The following is a 21011-nucleotide window of genomic DNA, read 5'->3' as shown; positions in this document are numbered from 1 at the left end:
TTTTAATTGAATGATAACATGGCACGAAGGTGAAGAATTATTGCAATAATTTAAACAATCAGGTTTAAAACAATACGCAATTTTAATGCTTCGTATTTATGTATTTGTGCATATATGCGATAAACTGGATTTTGATAAATGATATAATGAAACAAAGAAGTATAATGTTAAATAATAGCTTAAATTAACTATTGTACGTACGCAGTAGATAATCTTGATATTTTTGTCGCACAAGCAGTGTGAAAATAATGCATGTTCGTGTCGTTACACTTAAATGTATTAGAGTAATGTACAGGATGTCCCACCTAACTCGAACATCCGATATATCTCGCAAAAATGTCAGAGAAGAAGAACATTTAGTTCGAAGGGACTAACGCGATGACGGATAAAAAATTTCCTGAAGGTCATTTTTCTTGAGATTTCAAGGTCATCGCAGGTTTTTAAAATGGATCTACGTATTTTTGCCATTACGATATGATACGTGAGATCAAGGCAAATCCAACGATCTGTAATACTATGAATTTCAGGTGGCCTTGAGTATAAAAAGTATATGTAAAATTATAGAAATATTTCATAATAAAAATACTATTATATTTCTATTGCAGGTACATTATCATTTTGTTTCAATTATGCTGAACTAAACTGGGAAATGTGATTACTATTTAAAAGATTCGCGTCAAAGCTACAAAGTAGAATTATATTCCAACGTAATACCAAATTAAAAATATGAATAATAATTATGCAGAGATAGTTAGAATTTGATATTCCAGATCTTTCTGTTTAAACTTTTTTGTAAATTAGAAGCGAATTTGTAAGCATCGTCATATAAAGATTACACGAATTACTAATTGATAATGTTAAATTTCTGAAAGAAGCTACTCAAACATAATCTCAAATGTAACGCATACGTTACCACTCAAAAGTATCCGAACATTTGTTTAGTTTTGACAAAATGTATTTTAATCACAAAATTACTAATAAATCGAATTGCAATGATTTTGTTCTGTATAATCACCATACATACATTTACCTATGTATAATAAAATATTGTGATTAAAATTTGCGATAAAATTAATTTTCAAAGACCAATATGCAATAATAAAACTGATGTTTGTAATTGTCCAATATCGTAGAACTGTTTCGTTACTTGACAAATTCTTAATCTCCAGTTTCTTGAATTTTTACGTTATGGAATAAATAAAAATGGGACTTCCAAACTGTAAGAGAATATCTTCTGATGTTAATACAACTGGTTGCAGTATTTAAATGGTAAATACACGAAGTAGTATATAATAAAATCTATTAGAGTAATAAATAATAATATATATTTTTGCTATGTTTAACAGGTAATTTGGATTTCCAGACTGATAACTCCATAAGAAACATAATAAGCGTTGCTTCAAATTGTTAATTTATTATTAATCTGAACATGTTGACATATATTTCTGTTACAAAACGGCTAAAGTTCTCAGATATATGAGCGATAATTCATACCGAATAACAAATAAAATTGGACATCATCGTTTGATTCAATTCAACCGATACTCTCATGCACATCTGGAAAGATTAATTTTACATGTACATACAAAATAGTAGAACCATATGTAAATGCTCGCAATTCTCCATCAAAATCATATAGTCACGATGAAAATTTCTCGTATGAAACCTTCTGCTGATTATTCATGGAAACATTCGAATAAAGTTTCATTTTCCGAGCAAAGCATTTCCGTCAATCGGCATCGCGCGGTTACGCAAACGTTATTTATAGGTGAAACGAATCGAAATCCTTCGATACTTTCAATACTGAATCCTATATTTACACGATTCAACGTTAATACTTAAAAGCTATTATAAGTGAAACTGTATCCTTTATGAATAATTTTATTTTAATATTACCATCCTGTAATAATATTACCGCAACGTTATCGTTTGCATCCGCTGCAAACAATAATTTTCTACTCTTCATCTAATATCGAATAATAGTAAAACATTTAATTCGACACATTCAACTGTATTAATTGTTCAATTTTTTAAATATACACTACGGAAAACTTTCACACATGATAGTTAAGGATTAAAAAATCTATCGTTATCGTGGTTGAGCGCAAAACAACACGCGATCACGATTATTTCACAATAATTGAAGGAAAATTGAAAAAGATTATATCTAGTTGTAAATTGGAAAAACATGATTATAGTTCGTGTTTTCCCGTCTGAAACGTAAAATTAGATAAATTAGGAAGATAAGAATAAAAAACGTGTATTATCTTGAAATAAACGTAGCGTTTAAAATAATGGTTAAAATTGTGATTTTACGAAATGTGGCAAAAATTTTCACTATTTTTCCACGGAATAGTTAAATAACCATTTGCGAAATTAATTTTAATATATGTGCAGGTAATTTTCTTAAAGCAAACGTTATCAGACTTATTCGTCTTCTTTCGTAAGCTAATGTCAGATGAAATATCTCTCTCATATTCTATCTCTATCGTTAAATAGAAAAAGAAAACAAGTCAATTTTACAGTACTGTAAATATTACGATACAACTACGTATGGATACTTGGATCTAACACCATTTAATTCGTCATCGCAATCGAATATTTTACAGAAAACAATTAAAAATATTTAAATAACGCGTTCGGTCAAGCCAAATGCTGTACAAATGTTTCGCGATAAAGAAAATTATTTCTTCGTACGAATGATTAAATACGTTTCCTCTTTTTACATACATATAAAAACGCGGCGCCTTTATTCCATCGGATTTTTCATCGAATAACGAGAAGCACGATCTCTTGATCATCTTTTCATAAAACGATTGGTCGAGATGCTGTTTGAAATGACACTTTCGGCGCGGTTCGTGCAATTTCAATAGATGTTGATGCATCGAAAGGCAAATTGAAGGCGACTGAAGTTGCGCGAAGAACTAATCTTGGCCGAGGCGTGTTCCATCGTTAAATAAAATACGTTCAGCGTTTCGCGAGGCTTCGTTAAACGCGAACAGGTTGAAAAGAGAAGAGCAGCTCTCGTTAAACGAAGCTTAGGAAGATCTCAGAGGCAAGTGTCCCGTGAATTCGTTAGATTCAAAATTTCACTCGCGTGGAACATGAGGTGACGCGATTCTACCTGAAAATATTTGAGCTATGCTGCCGGAACTTCTGAAGGACATCGCGAGAGAAGCGTCGTAGCTTATCAAAGTTCTCTTGGCTTCCTCGCACCAATTCCAGAACACCACCTTCTGGTCCCTGGTTTCCAAGTCGGCCAGCAGCAAAGCGAGGTTCTTGGCGACGGTTGCATCGATTCTAAGCACGTGACGACCTTCCACTACCACGGGAATAGTTCCTACTCTGGCATCACACCTAAAGAACAATAATGTCAAGTTACTCGAGGTAAATAAAACGAACGGTCTGACAGAAGGCTCGCGAAACCGCCGATTTATGATCCAATTACAAAGCCAGAGAAACGCGATTATGGCGACTTTACTCACCACGACATCACCCGTTCACGAAGATATTCCGCAGCTGGGTAGCTCAACGATTGTTTCGGCGATACAAACAGAATCGTCAGCCCATCGACAACACGCTCCTCGATCAATAATCCAGGTCTGGCCGCGAAATAGAGCAGGAGAATTAGATTTACCGCGATCCCGGCAATCATGCCGTATTCTGGACCAATTGCCAAGCAGCTCAACAAAGTCACCGTCAAAGGTATCAAATCGGTCTCTACGAGTAGAGACAAACGCTAAATTACTACGATCCTACGACACAGCCGATTGTCGTATGAATAGAATTCCCGTGAGGCGAGTGAACTATCATTGGGACTAGACAGGAGAACCGATGATATCGTAAAATGGCATTCTACATGGCAGATGTTGCCAGTTGGCGCGTGAAAATAAATTATACAATGAATCGAAGATCACAGGGAAAATACGATAAATCATATTTTTCTCTTTTTGTAGCAAGGCAATTTTTAAATTCACTGTGCTGTCGACTATCTTCGTGTACTAAAGTTGTTTGAGATTAAGTGCGCGTATAATCCGTTCCTCGAACCTTTCAACGATTAATATTTATTATGCTCGTGGTATTTTTCCGATGTTTATAAATATATTTATCGCTTATTTCGGAGGTGTAATCTTTAGGCTAAAGTGGCAACCTTCGTTAAACTATATCGCGTTAAAATGTTCCATTTGAGTTAACAAATAATATGATAAATAGCGTTGTCGTGATTAACTTTGCTACGCTCGACAATGTTGAAACATGAAAATTAAAGATTTTCATATGTTATATTACTATATAACAAATTAACGTAGAAAGTAAAAAATAAATAGAAATAGATTTATCGTGTTTTACCGCGTGAACTTTGAAGATCAAGATGAATAATAATCGTGTTTAAATAATGTGAAGAGCGTTTCTTTTTTCTTTTCACGTTAGGTTTCAAACTATGTCTCTCAGAAATAGGTGATAAATCTATGAACCGATCACAACCCACGACCAAACACAGGGACAATTTTGATAGCGTAGAGATGATTAATGTTGATACAATCGAATATTAAATCTTAAGATCGCTCACGTTCTCGTCCTGTGGTCTTCGATTATATCGTATCAGGATTCAGCTGGTTTAATCGTGAAACGACATTAAAATCGGAATATCGAGAAAAATGTATTTGTCATGTTTTTGTCCCGTGATCTTCGTGTTTAAATTGATTATCGAAAGTTCAAATCCTTTCAATTTGTAAAATTTTTAATTATACCGCAGTCTTCGATCGTAACTTATCACTCTATCACGTAATATCATCGTAAACTATCAAAATGTATCAAACGTTTCCTTAATCCCAGTTTTGTATAGTTGATGCATATCAACGTATCTTACAAGGTTGTTGTTAAACTTCTTAACATTAGAACTACCAATCTTCGTTTTACCAAACAAAATTAAAACAGTATGACGAAAATACATAAGTATATGTCATCGTGTTTGTGATAAAAATAAACATCGATATTGTTATTAAAAACATTCGTTCGTTTAGTAATTACAAGGACAAGGAGCCCAGTACCGATGGTTTTGTCTGGCTTGATAGTTCTAATATTGGATAACTAACTGCAAAACCTTGTTCGATACTTTCTACGACTTTTATGCAACGCTAAGCTTTAGCGAAGCTTAACAGTGGCCCTGTTAACGAGCATATTCTTTTTAAGAAATAAATTCATCGCGAGACGCGTCTCGGTTACTTCCACATTGAAGGGCTAAATAAACGAAAGAATATCGCGTCTAATATTTTTCCGTCAGAATATACGCATAGAGAGACTTTTGAAAGACTTTTCAATCTCTTAGGGGTAAAAAGCTGAGACGAAGCCGGGTACGATGCGTTGAACGTAATTTTTTTCCTCTTAATCGGATCTTTACTTTTCGTTCTCCAAAGTACGGTGAAAATATGAAGTTCAAGCATGTAGTACATGGCGACTATAATGACTGCAGCGAGTGTTGCCTTCGGGATGAATTGGAAAGTCGAGGTCAGAAGGCCGCACGCTAAAAGCACCAGGCATCCAGTAATTACACCGCCCATCGGTGTTTTTACACCCGAAGCGTTGTTTACGGCGGTCCTTGTGAAGCTTCCTGTGGTTGGCATTGATCGAGAAAAGCTGCCGAAAAGGTTGCACAGTCCCAAAGCCAGCATCTCTTGATTAGCATCAACGGTCTTCCCTTTGGCTACAAGACACAGATTTTACCATACAAACTAATATAGGATTTTTTTATTTATTTAGAAATATTAGAAATTAGGGTTTCCAATGATTAAAACGTTTCTACCGGTTGCAATACAATTTCGAATAAATATAATCGTAGAAATCAAGGATCGTTCGTAATATCAAAATATAATCATTTTGTTACACGTAAGGGGCATTTAATACTTTGACTGCCACGGTGGTCATTGATGACCGGAGCGCTTGAACTTTTTATAATTGTAAAAATTGTATGAAAATTGACAGTTAGGGCATTTTCAATATAACCGATAAATGGAAGATACTTTGAAACGAAAAGTACCCCATTGAACAATTAAACATTTTTATTAGAACATCGATAAAAAAAATGAGAATAAATCTTGCATCTAACGGTGCACTGTGTTTGCATCCATATCTTTGAGGGGTAATCTACGAATATCATTATAAACATAGCTTAAAAAGTAATCGTAAATGTTGCTTTATAATCATATATATAATTGAAGTTAGAAGTGTGCACATACCTTAATATTATATATAGAACGAGCAAATACTGTTTAATAATATCTTCTACACGGTTCAACGATATATTCTGGACGTTTTGTTTACCACGAAATAACGAAAGCGAATGGTTCGTTGAAATGAACGAAGCCTTGTTATAATATGTCGCCACTGCGGTCACCCGTGACCACCAATAAGATAAACGGTCCATCGAGGTAGAATGTTGTCTTACATCGTCAATTTATTATTATTTTGCCATTATATGCTTTGAATAATAAAAATACTCTCGTGGCTTGCTGAGCGAAACGTGTAATTTCGGCGTGGCAATCAAAGTGTTAAATACGCGAAACAGATATCGCGGTAGCGAGAAAAATCATTGGTAACGATAATTGTGAAAGATGAAAATATTAAACGTGAAATTATGAAATATAATTAGCGATGGAAAGTCGGTGATTCTGATATACGTACAAGTAAGATAAACCAGTAGCGAAGGAGGCATTTTTTATTTATATTAAATTATTGAATATATTTGATGTATCTGCTGTTGCGTTACGTTATAATACGCACAAAGGGATATTATAATTAATTTTGTTTTCAAATACTCGTTACTGAAACTTCCATGCGAAGTTGAAACGATATAATTTAACGTAGCAACTTCGGACCTTTGAAAGTACCAGCTTTGTTTCCTCTTAATTTAACTTCCACTTCGTTTGAATTTTAATTTAATGTTTTAACGTTGCTGCCGAGTTATTTGTAATCTTTAAATATAAATACAGTTGAGAAATTCTTTTTTCTGCGTTAAGATACGAGGATTAAACAAAGAAAATGATAATGATAAACAATCGTATTTATATATTCAGTAATTTATATAGATAAAAGATGTATATAAGAAATTATTAAATTAATATTTTCATTTAACTCTGAACGTACCAAAAGCTTTAGCAATGGCAATGCTCTCCAAAATGGCAATCAGCGGGACTGAAATGACAGTGCTTCCGAGTTCGCCAATTAACTCCTCAAAGTTATACGTATGGTTTCCTTTCACAAGAGAAAATGGTGGCGGAGAGAACGGCGGTAAACCTTCCGTTATATGTCCAGTAATTTTAAAGGGTTTAATACCGTAAGAGTATAACGAATAGCTTAATATTATTCCAACAATGACGACTACAGCGTTCCTCGCCAACGATGTTACCCACATGAATTTTTGCAACGCCGTGCCGCTTTTCTTCGCAGGTAATTTCTGTTTCGCGATAGTTAAGCAAACGCGTTATTTAAGAGAGTGAAGTTCAGTTCCTAAATATAATTCATTTTTACAGGATATTTTTAATACAACATCGTTAATGATTTCAAATATCGCGTTCTCGTTCCACGAACTTTCAACGATTAGTATTAAATATGTTCTGCGGTGAATCATTTTCGTTTCCGAAGTTTCTATAATTACGTTTTTTGTGATTTTGTTACTTTTCGATCAACGAATATCAACCAAATCGTAAATAGATAAATTCCAATAATTAAAAGTACTAAATTTATGTTTAACGTGGTTACTTTATGGAGAATATTTCATAATCAAAATATTCGCGGAATTAAAATCTCTAAAAATTAAAACGCGCATTAAAGTGGAATTTACGCTAAAAATATTTTCGTGTCTTTCAGCTACCTCCGTCCATATACTACTGAATCGTGAATTCGAAATTACAATAAAATATACATATATGTATATAACATATTAAAAGCATATATTAAAATAATGAAAAAGAATAATCTTACTTTAAGACAAACGAGTAAGATCATCGAACAGACTCCTAATATCGGGTCCCAAAAAGTAACTTCATTTACGTGATTGACAACTTTGGTAACGGCATCGATAAAGGAATCGCTTCTGCCACTCAAACCGAGCAACGTGCCCAACTGAGATGTTCCAATTATTATTGCAGCTGCGTTAGTAAATCCAGAGATCACCGGCATGCTAACAAACTGCACAAGAAATCCCAAGCGGAACAATCCCATAAACGTAATCACGCAGCCTGTCAGGAAACATAGAAGCACCTGAGAAAGTAAAAGATTCGCTCGTTGCAATTTCAGCAAATAATCGCGTTTACTTTAGATTCCATTTAACAATTTATCCATTTACTTTGTAATATAAATCAGATACGATCAACCAAGTTTTTAGTAATATATGTACATATACGTTCTTAGATTTGGATAAGTTATGAAATTTTGCATGCGACAGTTTTATGTACTCCGCGAAATGTTTAGAAAGGTACATCGAAAGCTTTATGAAACAACGAGATCGTAATCTGCGACTCGAGAAACTGGCCTTGTACGAATTTGACGAGCTTCTTTCAAATGGAATTTCCGCTCTTTCCTGGTTAATCAGACGCTTTTCTTTAAGAAAGTTAGCCAGACTTCTAAATATTGTAGATAGCAATCTAAAAGAGAAAGGTCTGGCGAGCAAAACGGACGAGGAAAAACTTTGTAACCCAGTAGCACCTACAATTTCTTAAAAAGTCGCTATTTCCGTCTCAAATATATCAGCTATCTCGTACACTATCCTTCACTTCGAATTTACTATATCATTCTTTCTCAGAACTTTGTTTCATATTTTAAATACGATCCCTTTTTTCACATTATTTGAACATACTGTTGATAAATACCGCTCAACTAGAAAATACATAATCACAAAATATTGCAAGTAAAGAAGCTATCTATTTAAATATCTATTTAAACGAAAAGACAACTGTTTTACTCGCTTGTAGAGTTTAAATAACAAGGTAGCCAATATCCGAACGATACGACTCTTATCCTTTGAATAGCGATAAATTTGTTTATCGCGTTATTTCATAAAAGTTCTCAAAAACAAAACGTATGTACTTGAAAAGAGGAATATTAAAGTTGCTTACAAAGTTTTCTTCTAAAGTTTTTTATTTTTTTGTTATCAAGCGCGTTTGATTTTCTCGCAGAAATTTCCGATTCGAAAATAGAGATAGCTTAGTCTTATGAGAAACGCGAAGCTGCACTTACCGCGATATCATCTCCCAGTCTTATAACATGATTTTGCGACAGTAATGCCATTATTGCCGTAGGACCCACAGTGATGTCCTTGCAGCTACCGAACACCAAGTAAACCAAGCATCCCACGAAACTGCTGTAGAGGCCGTACTGAAGTTTTCAAAAGTTTATCTAACGAGAACCGCCTTTCCGGCTACCATTCCATCGAACTGTTCGTTTTTATCAATATTTTTTTCCCATCGTCGAGAAACAACAACACGCGATTACATTCGCAAGGTAAACTAAACGTCGCGCTACAGTCTTCCTTTTATGTTTTATCCACACGTTCCGTCTCTTTCCTCTTTCATTTTCATTTTATTCAAAATGTAAAATTTGCAATTTGAACGATAGCTTAGCTTCGATTCGTGAAAGATTCGTTTATATCGGATGATCAATACGTTTACCTTGATTTTCTCGCGCTGTGAAACGAACACCGTTTCTCTTTTTTATGGAAACGAGTTGATTAACAAAAAGCATTTTTCAACAAACCAAACGATATTGTTTCGCTCGAATCGGTATTTAATAATATAAAATAGTAACGAAAGTGACGAGCAACGCGAATAAATGCATTTTTATCGTTTTGTATATATTAACAGGAACGCTCGGAATAATTAAAATAACGGCGTTCAAAATTCATGCAACGATTAGGAAGGATTTTATTGCTCGTGAAACCGTGTAAAAGATTCGAAAGAATATTTCAAATGATCTATTTGCGTAAAAAGTCACCTAAAAACCTACTTCCTTCGACTGTGCATCTACCACTAATAGTAATACTTTTACTAATTATCCTAACGTGTAAATGCGAAGTGTGTGAATTTTAGCTCATAGATTTTTAGCTCATTAAGGATCAACTTTGCCTTAATATTCTTCATTTACACTCTTTTCTTTCAATCAATTTATATGAAATTTTGTTTCTTAACACGTTGGCTGCCACGCCGAAATCACACGTTTCGTTCAGGACGCCACGGAAGTATTTTTATTATTCAAAGCATATAATGGCAAAATAATAATAAATTGACGATGCAAGACAACATTCTACCCCGATGGACCGTTTATCCTATTGATGGTCACAGTGGCGACATATTATAACAAGGCTTCGTTTATTTCAACGAACCATTCGCATTCGTTATTTCGTGGTAAACAAAACGTCCAGAATATATCGTTGAACCGTGTAGAAGATATTATTAAACAGTATTTGCTCGTTCTATATATAATATTAAGGTATGTGCACACTTCTAACTTCAATTATATATATGATTATAAAGCAGCATTTACGATTACTTTTTAAGCTGTTTATAATATAATATAATGTTTATAATAATATTCGTAGATTACTCCTCAAAGATATGAATGCAAACACAGTGCACCGTTAGATGCAAGATTTGTTCTCCTTTTTTTTTATCGATGTTCTAATAAAAATGTTTAATTGTTCAATGGGGTACTTTTTGTTTCAAAGTATCTTCTATTTATCGGTTATATTGAAAATGCCCTAATTGTCAATTTTCATACAATTTTTACAATTGTAAAAAGTTCAAGCGCTCCGATCACCAATGACCACTGTGGCGTCGTAAGAGAAACCGTGGCCGGTCATATATGAGCAACGTGGCAATCAAAGTGTTAACATTACGTACTATAAAAAGGAATTCCAGTGATTTGCTTAACATTTTTTCCATCGCTATTACGTCCGCTTAGATTCTACGTTCTTTATGAAATTTTGAAGAAATCGAAGCACCTCTAACGTTAGGATAAACCATTTTTCGATGTTCAATAAATCTCAAATAAGTAACGACTATCGCTATCAAATGTACGATTATGTAATAAAATTAGAAGATTATTCTACATTTTACTTTTTTCGCGCTTCTTCGCACCGTAACGCTTCTTTTAAAAACGCGACTCGTTTAATTTCAGACAAGCAGATTCGTTTAAATACTTTCGACGAATGGATCGATCTGAATGAAAAACATGGAAACATTCTATTTAAATACCTGCAATGAAAAAAAAATCGATGAAAAACAAAATGACAGAGCGTAACGTAAGAGAATTGCTAGTTACGTTTCAACGATGGAGATCTATCTCGCGTCTGTGTTCTCCGAAACTTTATTTTAAATTCAACAAGAAGAAAGTCCAACACTATCGAACAAATGTACACACCTGAGCTGGAAGTCCGGCCACAATTGCGTAAGCTATACCCTGTGGTATAGCAGTCAAACCAACGGTCAATCCTGCCAAAACATCGTGCAGAAGTTTCGACAAACTATATCGAGGCAGCCATGCCAGGATCGGTATCCTTCGTAGAAGGAGCTGCTTCAAATCGAATCTGGAAGTCACGTTCCTACCTGAAATTTCCCAAGTTTCACAGTTTATACGATATGATTGCTAGATGAACGAGAATTCGTCTATCTCACCAAGCAACCGTTGTAATCACGACCAACAACGTTTTTCAATCAATGAAACATTGTATCGAATATCGCGTTTTAAACAAATCCATCGCCTTCGATAATTTACTAAAAATTCTGGAATAAACAATCGTACCTTGACAAATACTATTCTATGTTGAGCGATAACGGACACATATATCAGCGAATAAATTGATAATGCACCGATGAACATTAATTTATCCGCGAAAATAATGTCCGGACCACGGTATCTCCTCTCTCTCTCTCTCTCTCGGTTAAATCGCTCGGTTAAAAATATGTATATTGAGATTAAAAAAACTCTGCTTCGAGCTCTTAACTTTTACTCGTACGAGAAGGATATTATCAGAATAAATCTGATGTTTCATACACATATTACGTAATTTTGTTTAATGAAAAATTAATACAACGGGTAATTCGATATCAGGTGATTAAATTATACAATATATCGTATTGTAAGAGAATTTTCGAATTACTCGTCGGTAAACTATCCTATTTAACGATAGTCCTGATATTTATTTATCTTAATATTAATATTATCTTAATATCTATATTTTTAATATCGTGACAAAATAGGTTGCAAAAATAATCGAGCGTAGCTTCTCGAAAAATTATTCTTGGAAATAATATTTATATCGAGATATTTATACTTATATTAGTACATTCGTATTTGATAATTTCGACATGAATTTTAGTAAAAAGTTATATCTAATAATTTCCTAGTAAAAAAACTACTGCTACTATAATGTTTAAATATAATACAACAGTACAGCGTTGGAAACTTTTATCTCTAATTCGTCTACGTAATCATAGTAACGTCATAGTAATTTGAAAAATTGAAAGTATGTACGTGTTCGTGTTAAATCAGCCAGGATGAAATGTGTCCAAGTTTCCCGATTCAAAGTATCAATTTCAAAGTACAAAGAGCTTTTTATTCGTATCCTTAAAGTATATAGACATGCGTTATATTTTGAAACATTCTTACTCGTCGAAACGGCAATATACACCACATCCGACATCTTTCACTAATTATTTTAGGATAAACTTCACTTTACAGAGAGCAACGAACTGTTGTTATAAATCAATATTTCACGTAGAAATTTTACGTAAAGGAAGCTCGTTGTTTCAAGACGAAATCAAGACGAATGAAACAAGACTCTGATCTTACACAATAAACACCGGATGAAAAATCGAGAGAACGGAAATTAAGTCCTTGAATAGCAAGTTGAATAACATGTTCGTTACATTGACTGCAATCTTTGCATACACCGTTAATATTTTCATGATGTCAGCATATTTTTACGAAATTACTTTCATAATAAAACATTACCGGTAAATACATATAGCGTTATGCCGTATGAAACAGGAAATATGTCTCGTATACTACCTACTTACGTATTAGATAATTATTTAATTTAACTAAATAATTATGTTATAAAAGCACTATATCATTTTACGTTAATCCAAGTACGACATTACGTTAGAAATCCGTTCTTTTCGATGTAATGACAAAATAAGCTTAAAAATAATTTGAAAGTATCTTCGTGAAGATTATTTCTAAAAATGAGAAATTTCAAGGATTTCTTCGAAAAATTTTCAGATTTAGGAAATGTCGAAACAAAATTTGAAGATAATTAAAACGACAAATTTGTATAAATTACGAATTAATGATATAATTGTACGAACTATTGATTGGGGATACAAAACATGCAAAATATGTGTAAGACGTGTTTTTGTTTTTGTATTTCTTGTTAAAAAGGGTTGAAATCTTCTGCGTCGTTTCAAGGATTATTACTGAATTTAAATATTGCGTAATTTAGGTCACTGTATATTTTTCAAAAAAATGTCTTGAAATATCAGCTACGTCCACTTTCCTGAAGAATTCAATATTTGCAATCCGAGATAACGCTATAACATAAATTGTGTTTGCGTTGTACATATATCAAATTGAAGCGGATAAAATATTCTAAGCTATATTTTCAACTTTTATGTTTGTATACAACTCGTATCCCATTTTTCAAATAACGCATAAACTTTTGAATAATCCTCCTGAAGCTAAAATAACATGCACATTTTTCTTGTTAAATGTACGTACGTAAAAGCTAGAGAAATTTAATACGTCGGTATATTAACAAAATATTAACGAAGCAATTTATAAAAATATATTTAATAAATAATAATAAATCGTGCATTTAAAAACTTGATATATATATTTATTTTACTTCAGAATCTTTTTCGTAAAAGTATTTCTCGATAATGATGAAACTAAAATATTCTTATAGAAATGAAATGTACAGAAATTGAATGAGAATTGCTAATTAAGAATTAATAAATTTAAATAAGAATTAAATTATTACGTTTAATTAATACGTTTGCAGGAGCAGCTACTGTTTCCTACGAGTACACACTTACCATGTATATGTCACATATAATCCTTCAAAAAATCTTAAAGTATTAATAAACAACTTCATCTGTATTACTATACTTTCAGAAATCAGACATCATGAATGTCACAAAAGGAAATAAAATACATTACGTATAGGATCTATCAAAGATCAAACTCTAAGCAATAGACTTTTTCAAATAACGGAAGCATACTTTATATCGTATTTTATTTCGTATCATTTAAATTATCGCTCGCATATTTCTATTAAATATTTCGATAAACGACCGGACTTGAAAATTTGTATATTCGTTTATCTCTTATATTGTTTTTATATGTGTACCTACATAGCACCATTATTTAAATGCACCACAATCTTCTCTTAATCGATAAAGCAATCCTATATCGATGTCGTAAATTGATCAAAATCAAATACGATCTTCGGCAAAGTAAAAAGTAAGATTCACAGGATATCACCGGCGTATTCTTTCTCACTATTCGTCCACGCCTTTCACGGTGGCACGCTTAATAGATAGTACAGTTATAATTAAAATCGTAACAGTCAAGACACTGAAACATAAATTTCAGCGGTAAGATGAACATTCGGATAGCACGTTTAGCCGTGTGATTACCACCCAGCTCTGTAGATAACAACGGTTCGAGCTAACGACACGACGATATATTGACACTGCATAGAGGGACTTTCTTTATTCGCCGAGATACACTGGTCTGGATGAAACGTTTTATCGGGCGAGCCCACTAATTCCATTTGATAACAGATCACATGATTAATAACAACAATAAAATTGCATTTCAGTACGAAAAATCCCTGATCCGCTTTTGAATCACAGTTAAGCACACGATTTAATAAAGCGTAAAGATTTTGAAAGACAAATCCTTAAAAAAAAAGGAAACAGAACCATATCGAAATTTCATTTTATTTATACTTACATGTAGAATTACATATTCATGCTTCAATAGAGAATTTTTTAACGATGAATTTTTTAGAGAATTTGTATAATGATATTTAATATACTACGAAATATTACTATACTATAATATACAGAAGATATTATAGAATACCATACTGTACTAAATATAGCGAATATACTACTGTAGTATCATAATATAGGAAATGCTAGTCCTATATATAATATTTCAAAGTGTAGTACTATTTAATATATATTTCTTCCAGAAGGAACAAATATATATTCGGATATCGAGCTTTGAACAACTTTTCGAATAACATAAAAACGTATAATTATTATTTCTATATATCGACGTTTCAAATGTTAGTAAGAAAAAGAAAATTATAAATATGAAAATTGGAGAAGGATAGTCGATGTTTGCGTAATTATTAAGGATCCTTTTAAAAACCGATCCATAAAAAGCCGAATCTATCAAGAACTATGAGACAAACACGATTTGCTTGAAGTAGCGTGTGACGGAATGATATCAATTACAGCCACATAGATACTATAAGTATACATGTGTATGTGGCAATTTATTAATCGATAATAAATATATTTTCTATCAATGGATTTTGAACGTCGGGAGAGATTTATTTCATCCAAGTGTAAATTTTACTTCAACCTCAATGATAATGCAAAAATGATAAAAACGTCAAATTATCATAGAATTGAAAAAAATGTATTTCGATATAATAATTCCATGAAATTAAAAGATGTATTTTTGTCAGAAATCTATTCTGCTTGAGTGACGAATAACGACAGCAGCCTGACATAGAAAGACTAGAAATTAGCAAAGAGAAGCTTATGACGAAAATTTCAACGAAGAGTCGATAAATTGAATTCCATACAGGCTGATCAATATTGGTACATACTATTCAATGGATAAAGTACAATACGTAAACGCACTATCCGAAAACAAAGAACAAACATGATCTGACATGTTTATCGAATGACATTTAAAACATTTCTTCGATATACAATCCTCGAACAAAAACTAATTGAATAAAGAATATTTATTTAATACGTTGAATTAAATAATTGATCAAATTTTATTACTTTTATGCCTGGAATAACTTCAAGAATACGATCAAATGAAATTTTTACTAAAAATGAATATCGATTATCGTTGAGAAACAGTCAGTCGGTATGTGTTAATAAAAACAGTGTGTACCGTAAAATTCGTAAGATGTTAAATTAACATCAAATTGATAAAGACAATAATCTTGTGCTATATTCCCCGTGAATACACAGCAATAAAATGTGAGCCATAGTACCATGTAATAAGAAGCATATGACGCTTAAAATCAAAGTACAAATAATATATCTGATTGTGTATACTATTATTCTGAAATTAGAAACCATTTTCTCTGGCACGATAATTTCGTTTAGAACAAATAAACGGCTATAATTGAAAGCTGGTACTTTTCCCAAATGTGTAACTATCATTTAATTATATACGATATTACAAATAATTGACATTTATTTAGTTGAAAAATAGCATTGAAATGATTACTTTACCACCACTTTAGATATTTTAATCTCATATTTCTATTGTATGAAAAAACAAAAAAGATCTGAAATGTGCAACTAGTAATTGAAAACATTTTCAAATAGTTTAGTACATTTAAATTCCGCGAAGTATATTATGAAAGATACTTATATTATATTAGTCAATATATATAGTCAATTAGTCAATTTTATATATATAAATAATAATGATAAGAGTATATTAGTATCATATTTATAAGAAATACCGTATACTGAATTCGATCAATGTTACAATTTTACAAATTTAATATTTGACTCGATAAGATTAATACTTTAATAATTAATCGATTTTATAAATTTATATCAATTTTACATTAGTTTTAAAATACCATAAATTTCAAATTTCAAGCTTCTAAGGTATTAAGCAAATTCCAATTAATATCATTATGTTATTAATATTAAGATGAATTATTAACTATTGATTTCCATTATGGAAATATATAGCAACGATATATTTATTCATTCCTACTACGAAAATAAGTAAATTCAACTTCTAAAAAGATATTAATTAATAATCAATAATAATGAACCATTAACTTAGACGTAATGTTCAAATAGGACAAGACAGACGATAAAAACAAGGACAACGCAACGTCCGTCCTTGCAATTCTTTATCTTTATATCGATTGTCTTGTGTGTTATCATACGCGAATATGTATATGTACTTCAAAATTTGCTATATATTACCCAGATAATTTCTACATGTTCTTACAAAATTTTTCAAAACTTAATGGTTCACTCCTACCTTTCTTTATAATCAAATAGTCTCGTTATTTTAAATTATAATGGGCAAATATAATAGGATATATTCTATATATTCAAAAATAAATTATCTATTCTAATAAATTATATTTAGTTTAAATATAATTAATATTACTGAAATACTTCAAACATTCACATAAATGAATTTTACAAAAATATGTTTACGCGTATTATTAAATTATTATTATTAATTAAAATTAATTAATACATCAAGTGTTATTAATAAAAAGGATAACTTTTTAAATACAAAATTGAAATAAAGACACGAGAAAATTGGAATACATATGTATACAGGTAGATTCATAAATGCATATGATACGTCAGAGGGTAAATCTAAGCGAAAAAATGGTATATGAACATATAGCATGGTCTGCTTTAACTGGAAACTCTCAAATATCTGGAAAAGTACGAATGATACGAAAAAATATTTGAGACAAAAAATGTATGGTACCGAGGGGAACATACTGTGCTTTTATCTGTTCAACCTTGAGCTCTCGAAACGTCCTGTAAAGGTGACATTAAAATTTTTTAATGGATATCTCCAATTTTTATTACATATTCTTGTAGCCGACGTTCAAACGTTTTTGAAATACTACAAACTCGTGTCTTTTGCAGCATCCGCTATTGAGATATAAATTTTAAAATTCAATGTGCCGCCGGCATTAGCGTTACCCGATGTACACCGCAGTAACACAGAAAAATGTTTCTGATAGTGGCGCTACTAGTATGACATTGTCGGAACACCAAGTCATAATTTTCCAATGTTCCATAACTTTCCAAAATAAATCGTCAGTTCCGTGCTACATTTAGTAGTAAATTCAGATAGTTTTGTGTATTTATCCGTCGAATCAGAAAGCTCGCATCTCAATTCCGAACAATGCAAGAGACACGCGTTTGTTGCGTTTTGAAAACATCTGAATGTTGGCTAGAAGAATGTGTAACAAAGAGTGGAGTATCCATTAAAAAATTTTCATCTCATCTTTATAGAACTTTTCAAGACCACCACGAGATCTAATAGATAAAAACAGAATATGTCCCCCTCAATACCACGCAACTTCTGTCTGAAACATTTTTTCGTACCAATCGTTTTTTTCCAGACATTTAGGCACTTCCAGTTAAACTAGGCATATTGTACGTCTTATATATATTATATTATATGTGATACTTTAGTTTTCGAGTTATGCATAATTAAAAAAAATTTTCAAAATTCTCGCCTCTTGCAACACACTACTGCGTGCCCTGGTGCGTTCTGAGCTTATCTAATGTTTACGAACGATATCCATCGATATGAAATAGACGAAACTTCGGCCAGTTACTTAACCTGTTACTCTTGCGAATTCAGTATTAGATTTGGAGCTATTCGAAGTATACCTACTACATATTTTCATACAACTATGTCATACATATATGAGTATGGGATTTAGTGTTAAGACGTGCAGTGTCGTGTAAGACTTCTTTATATATATGTACAAAATAAATATATTATGTATAAAATGTTACTATAAAAATTTAATATACTTAATTGTCATAAATTTTAATTAAAAACATTATGATCAAAATATTCAGCAAAGACCTATAAAATATATACATTTACTTTTTATCACAAAATTTTTATAAATATATCGAAAATAATTGATTCGGAACATATAATGCATAGAAATTGAGAAAATAGTAGAAAAGGAAAAAACAAAAATATAATTTTTTGTGTTTACCAACCGCAGTCGGTAGGACTCGAACCTACGCTCCCAGAGGGAATCTGATTTCTAGTCAGACGCCTTAACCACTCGGCCACGACTGCCACGATTCCTACTTTCTATTATTATAGTATAAATATAATAGAACATAAAAATATAATTCTAAAACTAAAAAAATGGTTATATATTATTATAACATTTATTATACTTGGTAACTAGATGAAAATCTCTATTAAACTATTGTATATAAATAGGAATGCATCTACGAATCATAACAGAATGATACAGAAGTTCCACATAATTAAAGATTTGTCTGATCCAAAAGATACGTTCATTGTGTACAAAACATTAAAATCATCATGAAACAATAAATAAGGCGAGTTATAGTTTACAATATATAAATGTTGTTGACAAATTGAAACTTGAGAGATAAAACTTACTCAACAATGATGTTCTTTCGTCGATACTTCCTCTATTGTACGACATTTTTGCATAATCAATATCAGTACTATATCAAAACTAACAGCTTCGACAGAAAATAATGTGTAATGTGTAATCTAACGAAACTGGTAACGTCGATAAAACAGAACATGATAATTATTAAGTACGGTTCTTGATAGACCATTATCATTTCAAAACATGTACACAATGTCATGAACATTGCACATAATAGAATTGATTCATCTATTCTAGAATATGAAAAGTTGAAAATTAAAAATTATAATTTTAAATATTAAACGGCATATTACAAAACCAATTTTTTCGGGTTATAGAAAATAAAAAGTGTTAACCTCGGTATTGATAAACGTTGATTTATTAAAAATTCTAATCTTACAGTATCATATTTATTCTTATTAATTAAAAATAAATTATGTCTATAATTATAAGTATTCTTGAATATTTCAATCATTTCAAACCTATAACGTAAAGGATTAAAGCACGATTTTCCATGATAAGAAGAAAGAAATTTTTTTCGTTACGTAGGTTAAAAATAGAAAAAGTTTGAATTAATGGTAATTGACAACTTCTTCAGAAACATAGTATGAAGATTATATCACTACTAAATACTCAAATAAATCTGATCTTGACAGGAGGCTACAAATGATCACAGTTCCTATTGTTTATCGATTCAATAGCCTTGATCAATGCGATATCTTTGCTTGCAACAATTTGCAAAATAATTGTCTCGAGAAGTTTTTCAACAAGCGCGCAAGAAGGCACGCATTTCGTCCTTGAAATAATTAACTATGATCCGTGCATGGTGTACCATTATATTACTTATTTCGTGTTCGAAAATTTAGAACGTATTTATTAAATTCAGACATAAATAAATTCGTTCGGAATAAAGAGCCCATGCATTAGACATTTTGAATAAATAATTGAATAGAGTAAATAAATAATGGGATATCTTTAAGCAGAAATGAAAGTATTCATTCTTTTTATGGCACTTCATTTCCAATATATATATTCTTATTTATAATTTATAGACTATTACGTTAAAAAATCGCATAAATTAACTAATTCCTATCAAATGACGAATTTATATCCATTCAATTACTCACTCGTACACGTGCCTGCATTCTACAATATATCAAAGGTGATTGCGTTCTAAGGAAACAATGAATTTCACTTTGATGGACTTCTTACTAAGAAATTATACAAACTACACTATGACTCAGCGTTTAAACTTTTTGTAGCGTAAAATGGACAATACTATAAAAAATATGACTCAATAAATTAATACATAATTTATAGGTATAAATAAACGAGAAAAATTATATTTTATCATCTCTACTATTGAATACTACTTACATCGCTATTTGCTAGTGAAAAATGGCATACACTAGTTGATTTTATTACTTAATATGTTTCTGCGAACTACCAGTGTCATGCTTCATCAAACAAGTAGATCGTTGCTCGCATGATAATTTATAATATACAATTATGTACTCCGGTAATACATAAGCCTAATGCAGTCACT

The 21011-nt window shown here is 31.6% G+C and overlaps 1 protein-coding gene and 1 non-coding gene across 5 annotated transcripts; both read right to left on the bottom strand.

Annotated features, from left to right (window-relative positions):
• Nucleotides 1-1393: 1393 nt before the first annotated feature.
• Nucleotides 1394-19626, bottom strand: LOC126917768 (sodium-independent sulfate anion transporter-like). 4 transcript variants are annotated; one of them, XM_050725030.1, is made up of 8 exons: nucleotides 19471-19626; nucleotides 11410-11594; nucleotides 9232-9369; nucleotides 7978-8256; nucleotides 7141-7450; nucleotides 5399-5701; nucleotides 3486-3720; nucleotides 1394-3357 (listed from the first exon to the last, which is right to left on the bottom strand). In XM_050725030.1, the coding sequence occupies exons 1-8, from the start codon at nucleotides 19514-19516 to the stop codon at nucleotides 3090-3092; spliced, it is 1764 nt and encodes a 587-aa protein (XP_050580987.1). In that variant the 5' UTR covers nucleotides 19517-19626; the 3' UTR covers nucleotides 1394-3089. The 4 variants fall into 4 exon arrangements, with proteins under 4 accessions (XP_050580987.1, XP_050581006.1, XP_050580996.1 ...); XM_050725049.1 differs by lacking the exon at nucleotides 19471-19626 and adding an exon at nucleotides 14403-14756; XM_050725039.1 differs by lacking the exon at nucleotides 19471-19626 and adding an exon at nucleotides 12658-12960.
• Nucleotides 19053-19134, bottom strand: Trnas-aga (transfer RNA serine (anticodon AGA)). The gene has a single exon. It is a non-coding gene; the product is annotated as a tRNA-Ser (tRNA).
• Nucleotides 19627-21011: the final 1385 nt, after the last annotated feature.

This window comes from Bombus affinis, chromosome 1 (genome assembly GCF_024516045.1).
Source record: "Bombus affinis isolate iyBomAffi1 chromosome 1, iyBomAffi1.2, whole genome shotgun sequence".
In the NCBI taxonomy this organism is placed as follows: domain Eukaryota; kingdom Metazoa; phylum Arthropoda; class Insecta; order Hymenoptera; family Apidae; genus Bombus; species Bombus affinis.
Note: the sequence above shows the minus strand (reverse complement) of the source record. Positions and strands in the feature narration are given on the sequence as shown.

Coding starts and splice junctions, on each gene's coding strand:
- LOC126917768 (XM_050725030.1), bottom strand. CDS start 19,516: ATGTCGTACAATAGAGGAAGTATCGACGAAAGAACATCATTGTTGA. Junction 9,370..11,409: donor TGGCCGGACTTCCAGCTCAG/GTGTGTACATTT, acceptor TGAAAACTTCAG/TACGGCCTCTACAGCAGTTT. Junction 3,721..5,398: donor CGTACTTTGGAGAACGAAAA/GTAAAGATCCGA, acceptor CTCTACTCGTAG/AGACCGATTTGATACCTTTG.